The sequence below is a fragment of the Rhinopithecus bieti genome, unplaced genomic scaffold (assembly GCF_001698545.2).
Source record: "Rhinopithecus bieti isolate Rb0 unplaced genomic scaffold, ASM169854v2 scaffold_12086, whole genome shotgun sequence".
Lineage (NCBI taxonomy): Eukaryota > Metazoa > Chordata > Mammalia > Primates > Cercopithecidae > Rhinopithecus > Rhinopithecus bieti.
In genome coordinates this window covers 2,530,854-2,548,465 of record NW_016807466.1, presented here as the reverse complement: position 1 = coordinate 2,548,465, position 17,612 = coordinate 2,530,854, and the positions used below count along the sequence as shown (strand labels likewise).

At 39.1% G+C, this 17,612-nt stretch overlaps 1 protein-coding gene across 6 annotated transcripts in view; it reads left to right on the top strand.

The window, feature by feature from the left end:
* The window catches only part of EFCAB11 (EF-hand calcium binding domain 11), a 177,806-nt gene that overhangs the window by 31,141 nt on the left and 129,053 nt on the right, over positions 1–17,612 (top strand). Inside the window, exon 6 of one of the 6 annotated variants that reach the window (XR_001887356.1) lies at positions 11,466–11,624. The exons of 4 other annotated variants lie outside the window; for them this stretch is intronic. Coding sequence is in view for 1 of the 2 variants with exons in the window: in XM_017882292.1 (XP_017737781.1) it covers positions 2,023–2,044 (22 nt within the window). In the remaining variant the exon portion in view is untranslated. Of the gene's footprint in view, positions 1–2,022; positions 2,160–11,465; positions 11,625–17,612 lie in introns of those variants that run through there. One more of the 6 variants, XM_017882292.1, reaches the window with a different exon arrangement.

Here is a 17,612-nt window from a genome sequence, read left to right as displayed (position 1 = left end):
GAGCAGAGATCACGTCACTACACTCCAGCTTGTGAGACAGAGTGAGATACTGTCTCAAAAGAAAAATATATTTAAAAATAGATTAAAAATATACTTAAAATATTATCAATGCTTATCTCAGGGATGGTAAGATAAGTAATGATTTCATTACTTAGTTGAAGTTATATGTTTATATATATAATTATATATAAATATATAATTACATATCAATAATTGTATATATGATGATATATGATTAACATATATAAACATATACTTATATATATAATTCAATAGCAAGATATCAGGAAAGATGGACATTTACTAGCTGAATTTTAGTTGGCATTAACAACAAAATAATAATTTAAGAAAAAACAAATTTTCAAATTCCTAAACCTTTACATTATCAGAGGATGGAGTCAGTGGCATGATGACCTTTTCCCATTTAGATCTATGTATTTTCATGGGTTACCTGTACTATCCATTAAAACCAAGTATCAACACAAATTTAATTTTAAATTGCTCACTTACAAAAGATTAAGCCAAGATTTTCAGAAATAATAAAGTATATTAATATACATTGTTCTAGTTAAGTATTATTAATAATTTCTAGTGACATCAGAAAGTTATTTGCCATTAATGAATAAAATATTTTTATCTTTAATTCTTTAGAAATTTCTATACTTTAACCATGTACATAGTATATTAATATAATAACACATGTGCTCCTCTATAAATAAGTATATTCATGTTGTGGAATATATGCCCACAAATTTTGTACTTTCTGGGTTGTGAGACCAAAACAGTTTGGAAACTGCAACATACAGCCAAAGAAGATACTTTGTTGATTGAATATGGGCTTTTTAAACTCTCAATTGTATTTTTATAATATCACAATCCCAAAATTAGACTAAATAATGAATAACACGATCGGGCACGGTGGCTCGTGCCTGTAATCCCAGCACTTTGGGAGGCCGAGGCGGGCAGATCACCTGAGGTCAGGAGTTCGAGACCAGCCTGGCCAACATGGTGAAACTCCATCTGTACTAAAAAGTACAAGAATTAGCCGGGTGTGGTGGTGGGCATCTGTAATCCCAGCTACTCAGGAGGCTGAGGCAGTAGAATCGCTTGAACCCAGGAGGTGGAGGTTGCAGTGAGCCGAGGTCGCGTCACTGCACTTCAGCCTGGGCAACAAGGGCGAGACTCCATCTCAAAAAAAAAAAAAAAAGAATAACACATATTAAAGGAAGTTGTGAACTCAAAAAATATTTCCTGTTTGTGTAAATTGAAGTAGGCCAAAGAAATAGAGATATCTAACATATCACACATATCCTTATTTCAGTCATGCAAACAATTTTCAATAATAAAAAACAGCTGCTGAGGCTGTTAGCGATGCAAAATTATTTAATGTTTCCAAGGTTAGACGTTCACTTTTTGAGATGCTTGAGTAGCTTTTCACTTAATTAACCAGCATGTATGGGTTTCATTACCCAGGTCCACAATTCACTACACAGGTCCAGAAAAAAAGCTGATCTCTGAAAAGCACTAGAAGAAGGCAGCTAGAAAGGGAGAATTCTAATCAGGCCAGGGTCCTCTGTGGCTTGAATGACTAAAGAAGCTTTTATAGTCTTCAATTCAGTGACTGCCAGATTCTTCCCAAGGAAATATCTAGAGATCAAGAGTAGGCTCTTTGGAAAGTACTTGCCCGCATTACACTTTAATTTTACAAACCAAAGAACAGCAGTTCAACCCACCAAACAACAAAAACAATCCAAAGAAAGAGACTTGGACATAGGCATCAAAGAATCATTTCACTTTATAATTTAATAGAAACACTGGTGCATCATTGATTAATTCGGAAAGTGAGAACTAAATGTAACATAATTTTGTAAGGTTTGTGAATTGTTGCCTAGGTATTCTGGTGATGTTTACTTTAGTGATTTAATCATTAATGAAAGCAACGTGGTTTTTTAGAAAACATATTATTAGGGTTCATAACATTCACATTTTGTTGTGCAATCATAATCTCCTGTTTTGATTTAGTCGTAGCTCTACAGTTGAATGAATTCAAAGCTCGTCTCCAGGCCTTTTGCTGTGGTTTCTGCTTAACTGAAGTTTATCCTCAAGTAGGGGTCATAGGAATTATATTCCCCACTGTCTTTCATGTTCAGAAATGCTTATCTGGGTCACTGTATTTGAATAAAAATACATAATGGATTGAATGCTAACATTTTGAGTCACATTCTTTTTCTTTGAGAACATTGGTTATGCTTATATTGGAAGTCCTTTTAAGTTTTTTTGCTAGTTTTTATTTTATTGCTTGCTTTGCTCTTAGTATATTACCATGTCTCTTAGTGTATTTTCAACAATATCTATTCTCCTTCATACTGCATCCAATTTGGCATTTTTCTTTGTCTGTTTTGGTTTTACTTTTCTCCTACATTTCTTTCTTGAGCTGTGTCTGCTGATGTCTCATATCCTTTTGTTGTTTTGCTGTATCTTGTTATTTTGTAGTATCTCCCCTATCAATGTTCAGCTCTTGTTTTATAGAGGCGTTTGTTTTATTAGGGGAAACAGTGATTTTTCAGATTTTATTTTTAAATGAGTGCTTGGGGAAGCTAATTATAACTTTTCCACATAAATTAATGAAAACAAGTTTTCTACCAAGAGAAGAGTTGTGAGGAACAAATTACTTTCATAAACCAAGGGATATCTCATACAAAAAATTCAAAATTGGTACTCATTTGTTATGTCTAAAGATATCATAAAATCTTTAATACTTGGATTTCAAAATTTGAGACTTTTTTCAGTGTTTGAAACTTAAAACTTTCGGGTTGGGTGCAGTGGCTCATGCCTATAATCCAACACTTTGGGAGGCCGAGATGGGCAGATCACTTGAGACCAGCCTGGCCAACATTGTGAAAGCCTGTCTCTACTAAAAAATAAAATAAAATTAGCCCAGCATGGTGGTGCACACCTGTAATCCCAGCTACTCAGGAGGCTGAGGCCCAAGAATTGCTTGAACTTTGGAGGCAGAGGTTGCAATGAGTCGAGATCATGCCACTGTAGTCCAGCCTGGGCGATGGAGCAAGACTCTGTCTCAAAAAAAACTCGTCTCTACTGAAAATACAAAAGTTGCTGCCAACACACATTCATACTCGCCATCCTGTAAGCCTGTGCAAGAGGACAATGAGAAAAGGGAATCTCTGACAATATAATTTTGAAACGAAACCACTGAAATAAAAACTAAAGCATTTCCATTGCAGAGAAGACACAAAATTTCATGAAATAAAAATTGGGACCTCAAGAAGTCTACTTCTTTGGTCATGCCACTCACACAGAAGGTATAGCTGATGACTGTTATCTATGTATGGCTACAAAGAATGAAATATGATTCCTAGGTGTTTTTTTGGATTTTTCTATACCCGGAAGCAGGCAGATACTCAAAGACCAATAGTCATAGTCACTAAATTAGGTGTTCATTTTAATAACTGTGATCTTATTGAAGCTGCATGATTATATACAGAATCATTCTGAAGCACAAAATAATGACTGGGAAATCTTCTCTTGTTAGAGATGGACCAGAAAAATGATACTCAACAAGTTGGCTGCTGGCAGAAAGGAATTATAGGAAGCTAAAAACTATAGTGAGAAATAACATTTCAAACATTTCAAAAGAGATGCAAATGACTTGAAAAAATAAATGCTCTCTGAAATCACTTTCCTTTAGGCCCTCAGCTCTCTAAGACTCTTTTAATCAGCATAACAGAAGAGCCTATTAGTTTGTTTTACCCAAGGTGGTGACAGTCCTTACCTCTATAATGGCTGTGATATAACACTATATAATTTTTCTGCCAAGAGAATATCCATCACTCCCTTTTACAATTGCATTCCTAAGCCCCAGCCCCCACAAATACTCTGATTTTGAAAATATCTTATTCAACAAGCAATGATATTCTTATTTTCACCCAATTTCTAATATTCAAAAAAGGAGAGTTAGATGTCCTATATCCTTTGACCTTCCCTTGTGTAATGTGAAGAAAGGGATTCTTACACCAAAAATATCAGGATACAGCTTTAAATGTCTCTGGTCATGATGGGAGCATTTGGAATCCGCCTGTGCACTCGGGATCTTGGATGCTGGGTCAGGGCATGGACCTTATGCACATTCACATTTCATCCCATGACTGGGAAGCAAAAGCAGCTTCCCAGAGCTTTTTGCCAACTGACAGGTGGTGGGAATATACAAATAGCAGTGCTTACAATGAGATGGAGAAGGTTCCTAGGCATGGAGAAGTAAACATATCTATGCAGAGAAAAATGCCAGCCAGAAATACCACAGGGTGTTGATGGTGGGCAAAGTCAAGAAAGAATATTAAGCCAGCTTCCTGATGACAGCCGAAGCTAAATCATGAACCGAAAATGCCTCCAAAATAAAGCAAAAAGAGACCACCAGAGATTAATTCATGAAAATCACACGTAGACAGAGAAAAATGGAAAGCAAAGCCACATGTGGCTATGAAGCTCCTGACTGCATTTTAAAGTACTCTTTCCTAGTTTATGAGAAATAAATTAAACCACAAAGAAAATAGAATTTTACTGTCACTGGGTATTTGGAATAAGTGGCAATGGACCAATGATTATTTATTAACTGCAATGCATAAAGCAACATGCCAAGGACAGTGGGGATTACAGATATAAGTCCATAAAGTCAAAGAACTTGTACTAACTTATGGGGATAATCATAAACACAGTGTTTTCATTTATCAAGTAAGTGAATGAAAAAATACATAACAGTAAATACTATCAACGTTTAGGCAAAGACGACCATACAATGTAGAGAAAGAAAGGCTTTATTGAGGAGGACCTTTAAAGATGGTTTAAATCTGGACAGGTAAGAGTAGGGAAAGGCACTGCTAGGCAAGCAAAACAGAATGAAGTATAAATGCACATCACATAATCAAAAGAACAAGTACCACACCAAGGGAAACACAGGAATTTGGGACTGATGAAAGATGAGTTTGGAAAGGGGACCAGATGTTGGAAAGCCAGGTTAAAGAGTTTACCCCTTACAGTCACTGAAGATTTCTGAACATTGAAAACAAGAGATAGTGCTACAAAATTTCCCACAAGTTTTATTAGTGTTAAAGAGGAAAGACATTTCTTACTTAACTTTTAATTGCTCAAAACAGCCTCTTATCTAACATTAATTCTATAGTACAAACAGTACTATAGTACAAACAGCTCTTATATCTCTTGATCTTCTGCCATTTTTGGTGGGTAGAAATTCTGACTAATAATGAAACATCATCTTTGATATAGTACACGAATACACAAATTGTGACTACCAGCTCTAAGAGGAAAGCAAAGTCATGGTTTTTTTTGAGACGAAGTCTTGCTCTGTCACCCAGGCTGGAGTGCGATGCCACAGTGTAGGCTCACTGCAACCTCCGACTCCCGGGTTCGAGCAATTCTCCTGCCTCAGGCTCCCAGGTAGCTGGGACTACAGGCACGTGCGACCACACCCAGCTTTTCAAGCTGACCTCAGAATTTCCTCTCTGAGGGACTTCTAGGCACTTTCACATGTGAAATATTGAATAAAACTGTACTTTAAAAATTCAGCTATAGAAATGATTATATTCTAGTCATTTTAAGAAAATACCAATTTTTCGCAGGGTTCTTAATTGGTTTTGATTGTCTTTTTTACCAGTATGAACTTTAGAAATGGAGGAATTGAAACTCAAAAACTGGACCAGGAAGCAAGTAGAGAAGATGACTTTGTTACATAGATTTTCAAATAGATTATGTTATTTTGGTTTCTTCAGTTAAGCTAACTTACGAAGGATATATTATTAGATTGGAAGGGATATTTAGTCTCTTCACATTTAGGAAGCTCAGATTTTGAAGTCCTCTCTTATGTTAAACCCATCCGGATACAAATTCTATTCATCCTTCAAGGCCCAGCTGTTAAGATACTTCTTATCTCGAAAGCTGGCCCTACCCTGCCACCTTTTGGAAAGACACCTTTCCAAAAAGGAAATTGTCTTCACCTTCTGCTTTAAACTCCTAATCTTTTATAAATATCTTTCTTCTTCGTGCTTTTTCATAGTTATTTGTACCCATGTGTTATTTCCAGTGTCAGAATGGGAGCTAAACGTGAGAAGGCATAGTAGGGTATTCATGATCACACTGCCCACGCTCCTAGCACAGTTTTGTAGGTCTTCAATAGATGACTTCATCTTATGTAATGATTGGCTTATTTCATTGAAAAAAAAAACAGGCTTTTTATTACTGTTATTTATTTTACTCTTTGAATACCACACTGGCACCATGTTAAGGTCAGGAGTCCAGTCAAACCCCAGGATGAGTTCTAGGCCCAGCTCTGCCTCTGACCCATTTTTCCACAAATCAGTGAACCTCTCTGGACTGCACTCTCATCTGAGAAAAAAGGGTGTTGTGTTATAGGATCTGGCAGGCTTCTCCAACTCAAATTCACTGGTGGCGTCATCTATCATGGAGAATAGCATGGCCGTCTCCTTTATTTTCTCTGCGTACCACAGATATTATTCAGAATCCACCACAGCATGAATATAGATGTGGTCTGTCAGTGTGACAAAGACTGTTCTCAAGAGGAAATTACTGGGTTTGACAGCCACCCAACCCTGGGTTTAGTTTTTGGGATGTCACTATAGAAAGTGTTGTGGCCGATGTATCCAATTCCTCATCTACATATATGGCTGAATATGCCGTTCTTGCTGTAATAGCATGAGGGCTATTTTTCTTTTAATTCAGCTGTCACATAGGAAACTGCTGCCATGGTTTCTTTCTATGACCAAATGTTGCTAACCCTTTCAGTCATCCTTGAAGTTATTAATAGCCACACATCATGAATGTATTCATGCCATTTCCTTTATAGAAAAGGAATCAATTTCTCATGTTTTCTTTCGTAGTAGATAGCTAACTTCTAGGTGGAATTTTTGATAAGAGAAATCTGTATTTAATAAAATACATATTTTATGAGATGCTTAACATTGTTTTGAAATGCCATGACAAAGTAGGCCAGGAATTAAGAATTACATCAAAGTTTTGATTGTCCACCTTATATATAGACTAAAATCAAGACCAAAGATTTCCAGTACTACATTTTTATCGATGACAGCAACCTATGAGTTTGCTGCCTTATGTCTGGCCATCTTGTCCGCCTACCTCCTACCCCATCATTCTCCTCCATCAGGCTACCTTGAATAGATGCATCCTTGACATTCAAAGAGTTCTCTAAAGACCAGTGGCATCAGCATCAGGGAGCTTATTTGCAATGCCTAATCTTAGGACCCACTCCAAAGGTACTGAGTCAGACATATTTAATATTCCTAGGTGATTCATATGCACATTAAAGTTTTAAAATCATTGGCCTACCCTACTTAAATTTTGGATAATTCGAGTAAATTATCATTTCTATTTATGTTACTTCCTAACTTCAATAGCTTTTTATTCCCTACCAGATAATGTCTAGATTCCTTAGCCTGACATACAAGGCCCCTATAGACAGAAACAGCTGTGCCTTTTTTGCATGTCCCCCAGTATTTCATCCTACTCCGTCACTCTGGTCTTCTTGCCATATACTGTCTCATTTCTCTCCTAGCATTTTTGTTCATGGCAGGTTCACTGCTCTCTTTCCTCTTCTCTCACTTCCCCATCCACATATCTGAATGGTATCCATTCCTTAGCTGAACATTCTTCTATGTAGTCTTTCTTTCTTTTTTTTTTTTGGACAGTCTCACTTTGTCACCTAGACTGGAGTTCAGTGGCGTGATCTTGGCTCATTGCAACCTCTGCTTCCCAGGTTCAAGTGATTCTCCTGCCTCAGCCTTCCAAGTAGCTGGGATTACAGGTGCCCGCCACTATGCCCAGCTAATTTTTGTATTTATGGTAGAGATGGGGTTTCACCATGTTGACCAGGCTGGTCTCAACCCCTGGCCTCAAGTGATCCACCTGCCTCAGACTCCCAGAGTGCTGGGATCCCAGGCATGAGCCACTGCACCCGGCCCTATGTAGCCTTTCTTTATCACTCCAGCCCACAAAATATCTTTCCTCTTCTGTAGAACTCCTATAACACTTGCCATATTGACATATCTAATAGTAGCAACCACAACACCACTGGCAACTAGTATTTACTGAGTGTTTTCCATGTGCCAGGCACTGTGCTGAACAAATCCTCACATGAACCACTTGGGTTGGGCTCTGTCTGCCCCCATTTTACACATGAAGAAAAAGCTCAGAGTGGTCTAAGAACTTGCTCAAGGCCACCACCTGGTGGCTGATGGAACCAAGGTTCAAACCCAAGGAGGCTGCCTTTCCAGCTTGTGCTCTTAATCACTGTTATATTCCTTTCTCATGTCTTTCAACAGTGTAAAGACCCTGAAGGTAGGAAGCATGCTTTTGTATCCCTCCATTGCCTAGCATAAACGCCAGGAAGCAAGGCCTATTTACTCTACCCTAAGAGCATTCTTGATGCACTGGCTGCATGGTTATATGGCTTTTCCCTGTTCCTACGAAGTGGTTTGGTTTGGATTGTTATACTTGAGATTTCATTTGAAAAAATATGCGAAAGGAAACTGATGCAATATTTTATCCATCAAGCTGTAGAAGGCATTCCAGTTCAGATTGCTCTGATAGGAACCCGTGTGTTATGCATCTTGCCTATGGAATTATATCACAAGACCAAAGTATTTGCCAAATAAATTATAAAAGCCAAGTATATTGAAAATTGCTGAATGGAGTTTTATCATAATTTTAACTGGAGTGGGAGTGCTAAACGAAATTCATGGCTTTCTCTTCATAAGGCAGGGTTATACTTTGATTCACTTGGAAGACTCTTTAATCAGTTACTGTGAGTTTAGCATTGTGTTTTATAAATTCCAGCTGGGCCACATTATCTGTTCTTCTCTCCTTGGTCGCAACCTGCTGCTGGAGAAAATCAGGGCAAAGCAGTGATTAAATCCACTACAGACTTACTGTGAAGCCTCGTAGTTCCTGCACTCGCTCTTACCTCTGCCTGTCTTAGCCCTTGAAGCTACTGATGATGGCTCCTTTGGTAGACTCTGGCTCACCCATTTCCTAAGCCAGCCCCAGGAAAGGCAGAACAAGTACTAATACTAATACCCTTTACTTTCTCCCCTACTCTCCCTGTTTATCACTTACTTCTACCTGCCTCCCACTCATGGAGTTTTTAGAATCTTAACCCAGGACTGGTTACTGGTGGCTAGACATGGATCCTGGACTCTTGTCATTATTCCCAATCCCCCTCCTTTCTCCCAGTGCCATGTCCTCCACATGCCACACCTCTAGTCTCTTTAGCTGCCATTAAGCCCAAGAATCAATGTTGACACCACTTTTTCCTCCTTTAGGCCTCTGTCCAAGGCCCCCGCCCTTTGTTCTGACCCATACTGCAGGGCCTGCACTGTTAAGTGGGCTCACGTGCTTGGACCTGCTCTTGGCCAATCTGAGATCTGAAGCTTACTTATCACTTGCCTTCTTTCTTTCTTTCTTTTTTTTTTTTTTTTGAGATGGAGTCTTGCTCTGTCCCCCGGGCTGGAGTACAGTGGCCCTATCTCAGCTCACTGCAAGCTCCGCCTCCCGGGTTTACGCCATTCTCCTGCCTCAGCCTCCGGAGTAGCTGGGACTACAGGTGCCCGCCATAGTTTTTTGTATTTTTAGTAGAGACGGGGTTTCACCGTGTTAGCCAGGATGGTCTCGATCTCCTGACCTTGTGATCAGCCCGTCTCAGCCTCCCAAAGTGCTGGGATTACAGGCTTGAGCCACCGCGCCCGGCGCCTTCTTTCTTTAATGTGTCTGCCTCCCCATCATACATTCCACAGTGAATTAGTTTCTCTCTCTCTGTCTCTCTCTCTCTCTCTCATCAAGTGTGATGTCTGAGAAATCTCTCAACTCTGCCATCCACCTTCCTGGATCCTCTTGCTTAGATCCCCTGGTGCCGGCCTTGATCCCAGAGTGGGACCATGTCACAGTTCAGGCAGAAACTGATCTCTACTTGACCAAAGTGTTTGGGCTACCAGAATCTGTGTTCTGTACTCAGTTCCCCCACCCTGGTCCTGTGTCATTCCAGAATGCCTTCCATTTCATGCAGAGATCTGGTATGCCTGTCACTCAGGTCATGCAATACCCCTACTGCGATCCAGGAGAAGTGTAACTCAGCTGGCTTCAGTTCCCTGTTACAGGGATGGCAAGTAGTTGACATGCCTGCCACTGACCCCTCCTGTACCTGTGGCTGCCCTCTTCTGCAGAACTCAGAGTTCTTCTCAGTACAGTACCCCAAGCCAGCTCATTAGAGTTGTCATATGAGATCACATCTCTTGCTCTCTGTAAGGATGTATTCTCTGCCGTGGTTGTACCAAACCTTTCCCACTACGGTGCTTTGCAGGTGATCTTGCCTTTTTCTTCATGGAGAGGATCATGGCCTCTTCCTGGGTTTACTACTTTCTCGTCACCTCTTAAGTTTTTTGAATTCCTTTAATTTCCTTTCTTTCTTTCTTTTTTTTTTTTTTTTTTTTTGAGATGGAGTCTCGCTCTGTCACACAGGCTGGAATGTAATGGTGCGATGTTGGCTCACTGCAACCTCCACTTCCCAGGTTCAAGCGATTCTCCTGCCTCAGCCCCGCAAGTAGCTGGGATTACAGGCTACCATGGCCGGCTAATTTTTGTATTTTTGGTAGAGATGGGATTTCACCATGTTGGTCAGGCTGGTCTGGAACTCCTAACCTCAGGTGATCTACCTGCCTTGGCCTCCCAAAGTGCTGGGATTACAGGCGTGAGCCAACACGTCCGGCCTTCCTTTAATTTTATTTCTAAGGAAAAGGGGTTTCTTCTTTTTTTTTTTTTCCTAATTCCTCCCTTTTGTTCTGGTCTTATCTCTTCCCTTTTTTTTGATCTAAGGCATTTTCTCCGTCAGCCATTCCCACTTCTGTTTATAATGCCTATCCCTGCTTGAAGATATATTCATATCCATCCAAGAAAGCTGCTGTCTCCAAATAAGTGCCTCAGTTGCCCCCTGTCCTTTTGCTCAGGGTTCATTGTTGCCAGCTTCTCACAGCATTCACACCCCGCCTGGAGAGCCAGTCCTTGATTCTCGCTCTTCCCCAGCTTTCATTGCACTGTATCGTCCACTGCAGTGACAGTGCTTCCTATTTATTGATCACCGACTACGTGTTATCTTCCTTAGTCCTTACAGTGACTCACCATATCAACAGCATTTCTGTCCATTTTACGGATAAAGCTGAGAGTCCTTTATTGCTAAATTCAAACCAAACTGAACTAATTCACAATTATTATTTTTTTTTTTGGTCAAAGAAGTCACAGAACCAAGCCCCTAGGGCAATCAGAATTTTTTATTTGATTATAATCATGTTGCTGGTACTTGTTAATGGTCAAGTGTTTTCGTAACCTCAAAATGTTATTTTCTTGTTTAGGAATGCCACTGCCTAGTAATGATAATGATGGAGTAGACTGAATTTACAGGTAGAATGAAATGTCTGCACTCCCATGTTAACTGCAGCGTTATTCACAATAGCCGAGATACGGAAACGACCGAAGTGCCCTCCATTGGATCAATGGATAAGGAAATTGTGGTATGTGTGTACAGCAGAATATTAGCCTTAAAAAAGAAGGAAATCCTGCCATTTGTGACAGCATGGAGTCATCTGGGACCTTGTGCTAAGTGAACAAAGCCAGACACAGAAAGACAAATATTGCGTGATATTCTTATATGTGAAATCTAAAATGGTCAAACTTAGAGAAAAAGAGTGAAATGGTAGTTGCCGGGGGCTGGGGAGTGGGGAAGATGGGGAGATGTCGGTCAGAGGATACAAACTTTTAGTTATAAGGTGAATGAATTCTAGTGATCTAATGTACAGCATGGTAACTATAGTTAATGTCTTGTGTACTTCAGATTTGCCAAGGGAGCAGATCTTGAGTGTTTTCAACACACATACACACACACACACACACACACACACACACACACACACACACACACAAAGCATATCAGGTGATGGATATGCTAATTGGCTTGACTGTGAGTCATTACACAAAGTATACTTTTATCAAAACGTCATCTTGTATACCTTAAATATGCACAATTTTTTGTTAGTCATACCTCAAAAAATGTCTACACAGACTTAGTGAGACTCATGACATAAGTCATATTAAAGGATATATTTAGAAACAAAAATAAATAAAAGTTTAAAAATGCTTTTCTTAACCCAAGTCTTATTGTTAGGATTCCTGATAATCCAGTCATGACTTCAGTTAGAAATCCTTGCCATGGTATATCGAGACTCTCGTCCAAGGAGAGGAAGGAGCAGGAGGGTCTCACTCTTGTTCTCTCCTTGTAAAAATTTAACTGTGTTTGCAGGAGAGAGTATTTGACAAATACATGAACAAATGAATGAATGAAGTGGGGAAAGAAATAGAATTAATCTGATCAAAGTTTACAAGTTCAAATTATGTGTTAAATTGGATAGAGCAGCTGCTGGCCCTTACTTTTTTCTGGGCCTATTTCAAATGGTCTTCTTTAATAGACTTTCAATTGCAGATTTAGACTTGGAGGCTTTAACACATATGAATTGAGTACACATTTGTATAGCAATTTAAACTGCTATTATCACAAAATTGTCATGGTAGTTTTAAGCTCTGTCAGATGGCTTTTAACCAAACCCTGCCATCAGAGTCAAATTTGATTCTTTGGATGGTTCTTTCTTTTTTCTCTCTCTCTTTTACATAGTCTAGTAAAGAAGTTTCTTCAATGACCAGTTTTGTCATAAAGTTGGTGCGGTTTATTCTGTGGGTTACAAATTTATTATCAGAAGTGGCTAGATATACTTCTCATAGACAACTTGTATCCACAAATTGTTTTTTTTTTTTTCTTTTTTTTTTTTCCTGAGCCATTCTCCCTAGAAAATACATTGTTTTGGGGGGAAAAATTAGACTATCCTTCAGGGATATTTATTTGCATGATTCATTGTGCAGAGATCCGAGTTGTGCCCTAAGGGCTTGGCTTTGCTCTCTTTATACTGGTATCCATTGCTAGGTGTGGCTCAATTAAACAGGAAGGATGGCTAGATAGCATATATATTCACAGGTCAGGTGGCAGCATCCGTCTTTGAGACATGAATCTTGGTGGGAAAAGTTCAGTTTTTTAACAAACGTGAAATTACCTCCTCAATCATTTTTATATCAAACATTTAAATTAATGTCTGATATAAACACTGGAGGCTAGCATAGTATTTGATACCATTTAGTTTGCTCTCTCTTTTAGTTTCTGATTTTCATTGTAGTTCTCAGTGTTTGCTTTTTCAGTGTGAGTTTATGTCAGAATAAATCAAGTTAACTTTGGTGGGTAGATTGAGTTTTCTCTGGTGACCTTTACTAACCAAAACATACTTTCTTCTCAGGTGAAAAAGCCAGAGTGGATTACTATTTATTTGACTGACAAAGAAATGCATTTCTAATTTTATTTAGTGACTGAAATAAGTTGCTTCACCATAAATTAAATGTGAAATAAATGTATGAGCATCTCAATGAACCAGATTGAGAGCTAAGCACCTTTGCAGTAGACCTCTTTCGCCAGTTGGTGGTGCCAAAAACTCTGCTAAGAAACTGATTGAAAGAACAGGTTAACCAGGAGCCTTTCTTAATAAGCATTATTTTCGTAGTTTTTGAAAAATTTGTACTGAAAACATATACCCAAATTATCGCATTTTCTAAGGTTAGGAAGCAAAGCTAACCCCTCTGGTGACCAGCAGAATACATTTCTATAATGATATATAGCTTCTGTAATGATGTCGTTGGCCTATGTTAATATTCACATATTGGAAATGGTGAAGTTGTATAACATCTGACTCCACCCTGGAAGTAGCCTTTAGTGTGCTTGCCTGGAGAGTGGAGGAGCAAACAATAATGTGTACAGAGAAGGAGAGTGATGTCCCTGGCTATATTTATTGTCGAATTTAGGTCTTTAAAAATATTGACTTGTGTTATTATTGCTAATATTTATTTTTTATTTTATTTTTTTTACCATTAATGTATTCCTGGGACAGCAGGAACATTGCTTTTTTTTTTTTTTTTTTTTTTTTGGTTAGGGGCTAGGTTTGTTTGTTTAACCCTTTACTGTTTAGCCCTGAAAAAGTCCAAATGGAGCAATAGCCTGTTGCTTGAATGTGTCCTGAGATACAGTCAGAAGAACACAGCCTTTGGAGTCAGATCAGATCAGATTTTGAATTTCCCTACATATTTCATAACTCTCTCTCTCTCTCTTTTTTTTTTTTTTAGACCAAGGTCTCACTCTGTTGCCCAGGCTGGAGTGCAGTGGCACAATCTCAGCTCACTACAACCTCTACCTCCCGGGTTCAAGTGATTCTCATACCTAAGCTTCCCAAGTAGCTGGGACTACAGGTGTGCACCACCACGCCTGGCTAATTTTTTAGTAGAGATGGGGTTTCACCGTGTTGGCCAGGTTGGTCTCCAACTCTTGACCTCAAGTGATCCAGCTGCTTCAGCCTCCCAAAGTGCTGGGATTACAGGCGTGAGCCACTGTACCCAGCCTTTCATAACTGTCTCTTAATTACTTATGCAGATTCTCTACTGCTCAGTTTTTCCAGTTTGTAAAATGGAGATAATAGCGTCTTCCCGTGAGAGTTGACATAAACATCACCTGAGATAACAGATGTGCTGATTAAGTGCTCCTCACCCTGTCCTTTTCTAGCTTAAGCACAGACTCGGTTCTTTTTGAGCCTCCACCACGTCCCATGCTCTTAGCCAGGGCCTTAGGACTGGAGTCTCTCCTTGTGTCTAATGATGCCTCATGCTGCATTGATGAGATGTTTCCAGGTTGTAAAGTTCCACAAGGATTTTGTAAAGACTCACAAGAGAGATACTCATATTGTTAGCTATATGTGGTGTTCAGATATTTGCCCGTCTACCCTGGGATGTTTCCATGTTGATCTGAACCTGCCTAAATGTTTAAGATTGGAGAAGGGAGCACAGGGTTGCTGACAGGTATAGCAGCAGTGTCCCCAACAGTTCATTTATCCATTTATTCCACAAACTTTTACTCAACACTTTTCTTGCTGGGTCTCCGACATACAAAGACGAATTCCTAGAGAGCCTGAAGATGCTTCTGAGAGCTGCAGACTCAAGAAGCAGGATGCTTTCTGCTTTGCAGGAATTGATAAGCAGCCCTTATCTATGGAAGAGCAAGAAAGATAAATTTAAATTTTTTAAAATATTATTTTAAAAGTTATAAGATTGTAAAAAAATTTTTTTAACTTTGAAAACTGATAGTTGTATTAAGTTTTGATAGCATCATGTTTGGAAGAATGAACAAATCGGAAGAAGGCTTCAGCGTGGTTGGTAACATCATAAAACACTGTTAATTAGGGGCTTTAGTCCAGTATAGAATTTTAAAATACAACTGTGTAAGGGACATATGTTTTTAGGAATGGCACAACTAACATCTTTGATTAGATTCGATTAAAAGATTCAGACCCTTAAGATTTAGAGATTATGGAATCATAGAATTGGATGGTGGCAGGGACTTTAGGAATCACATATGCCATCTCTCTTATTTTCTAGCTAAGAAAGTGGAAGTCAAACGTATATGGCTCACCCAAGGTTACACAGACCTGGATCAAAACTCAGGTCTCCATGCCAAGGCATTATTTTTCCATCCTAACTCCTATACAATGAGCCATTTTCAGTAGATAAATATATACTTGTTCTATCTCAATAAACTTCCATGCTAAATGTGGAGTATCATGTCCGCCCCATTATCAAAATGAAAACTTTGGCCATACCTTTGACAGTTAATTAAGGTGCTCCTACTTCCATCTCAGAGCTGAGCTGAGGGGAGGCAGGGCACACCAGGCCTGTCATTTGCAGTTCTCAGCCAGAGCCAACGAGTTCCCTACAGAAGCAGGCAGCGTTTTCATTCACGCTTGCCTTGCCTGCTTCTAGTTTCTTGCTAGATGAATGGCATCATATGCCGCAGGTGTATTAGTAATTTCTGAGTTTGTTCCCCACTAAAAATGACCTCATTGTTTTGTGCTTCTTTTCCATAATTATACAGTAACAGGAAAATAAACCAGCTCTGGGTACAGCCCACAGCAGAAATCTTGTGCTCTTTATGCAAGTTTGATTTATAGACGTGTACTGCAGAGCACAGTGACTATGAAACATTCATCTTCCCATTGCTAGTTGCCATGGAAATCAAGTACACAGAGCAGTGTCATTCCAGTCCTGGTGATGCCTGCAGTAGTTTATTCCTTTGTTGTTCCCGTTTCTTAAGCAACTGCCTAGCATTTTTTCATCATTACAATTAATCATGCACACAAGTTTTTATCTTTTGTCGCGCATAGAAAGTACTAAAAACGTATGACAAAACAGGGAGAATTTAAATATTCCTATGGCTTTAAATATGCATTTGTAATTTTCACCCTCAGTCCCACTGGAAAAATAGGTCATGTAAAAAAGAAGAGCATATATTAATGTACAGATATTTCAATAAAGACAGCAGTATAGAAATTTGAGGAAAAAACAATGCTAAGCCCGGAAAGTCCAGGAAACCTTAAGGAACTTCAGATCCTGAGGTCCCCCAGTGTTTAGATCTAAATCAGCCTGGGTAATGCCAACCAAAAAAAAAAAAGAAACAAAAAGCCCCTGAGCTATGTATCATCAACTCCTGTTTTGTTAGTCTCCTTAATGGTTTGAACAACCTAGATATTTGCTGGATAGACATGCTAGACGTTAGAATAGAGATCCTTTTTCTCTTTAAAGGCTGATAAAGTTCAGGATATATTTTTTTAAGTGGAAGTAAAAGGAATTCTAGTTCTTTTTCTTTTTTCAATGAAACCATTTTATCTCAGTTTTAACCCGCATAGTTCATAGTCTATACCATACCAACAATGAATAAATGTTTGTTGATTAGCCACTGCCTTCTTTTGTGGACTTCTGGCCGTTTTGTTGGCTAAGAAAGCGTGTTCTAGAATAATTGTCTGGATCTAAATCCCTGCTACATGGCTTATTAGCTGTGAGGCCTTTGAAAAGTATCTCAGCTTGCCTTAGTTTCCCCATCTGTAGAGGGAACAGCTATAAAATTAAGATAATGACGGGTTGTTAGGAGGTTTAACGGGGATAATTCATGCAAATGGCTCAGCCCTGTGCCTGGCACAGGACACGTGCTCTGTCAGTGGGGACTGCTGCCATGGCAGTGGTAGTTTCTATTGCCATGACTACTACAGGCCACAACTGAATGGAGAACTGTGCTCTGACCTAGAGAGTAATACTCAGTTGATCTACAGCAATTCCAGCTCCAAAGCCACAGGACTCTGTTCCCAGCATCCAGGCTCACACAATGATTGCTGGTGCTTTGTTTTGCTTGGGCTACATTGACTTGTTAACATCTCAAGACTGTGGATACTAGGATGGTGGCTGAGAAGTATTTACAAGGGTCTTTTTATCTGCAAATTGAGAAGAGAAAGCTGCTACAGGCAGTCCTTGAAGATGCAAATTTCTCATCTTTGACCTGGATTTGTTTTTTTTTTTTTTTTTTTTTTTTTTTT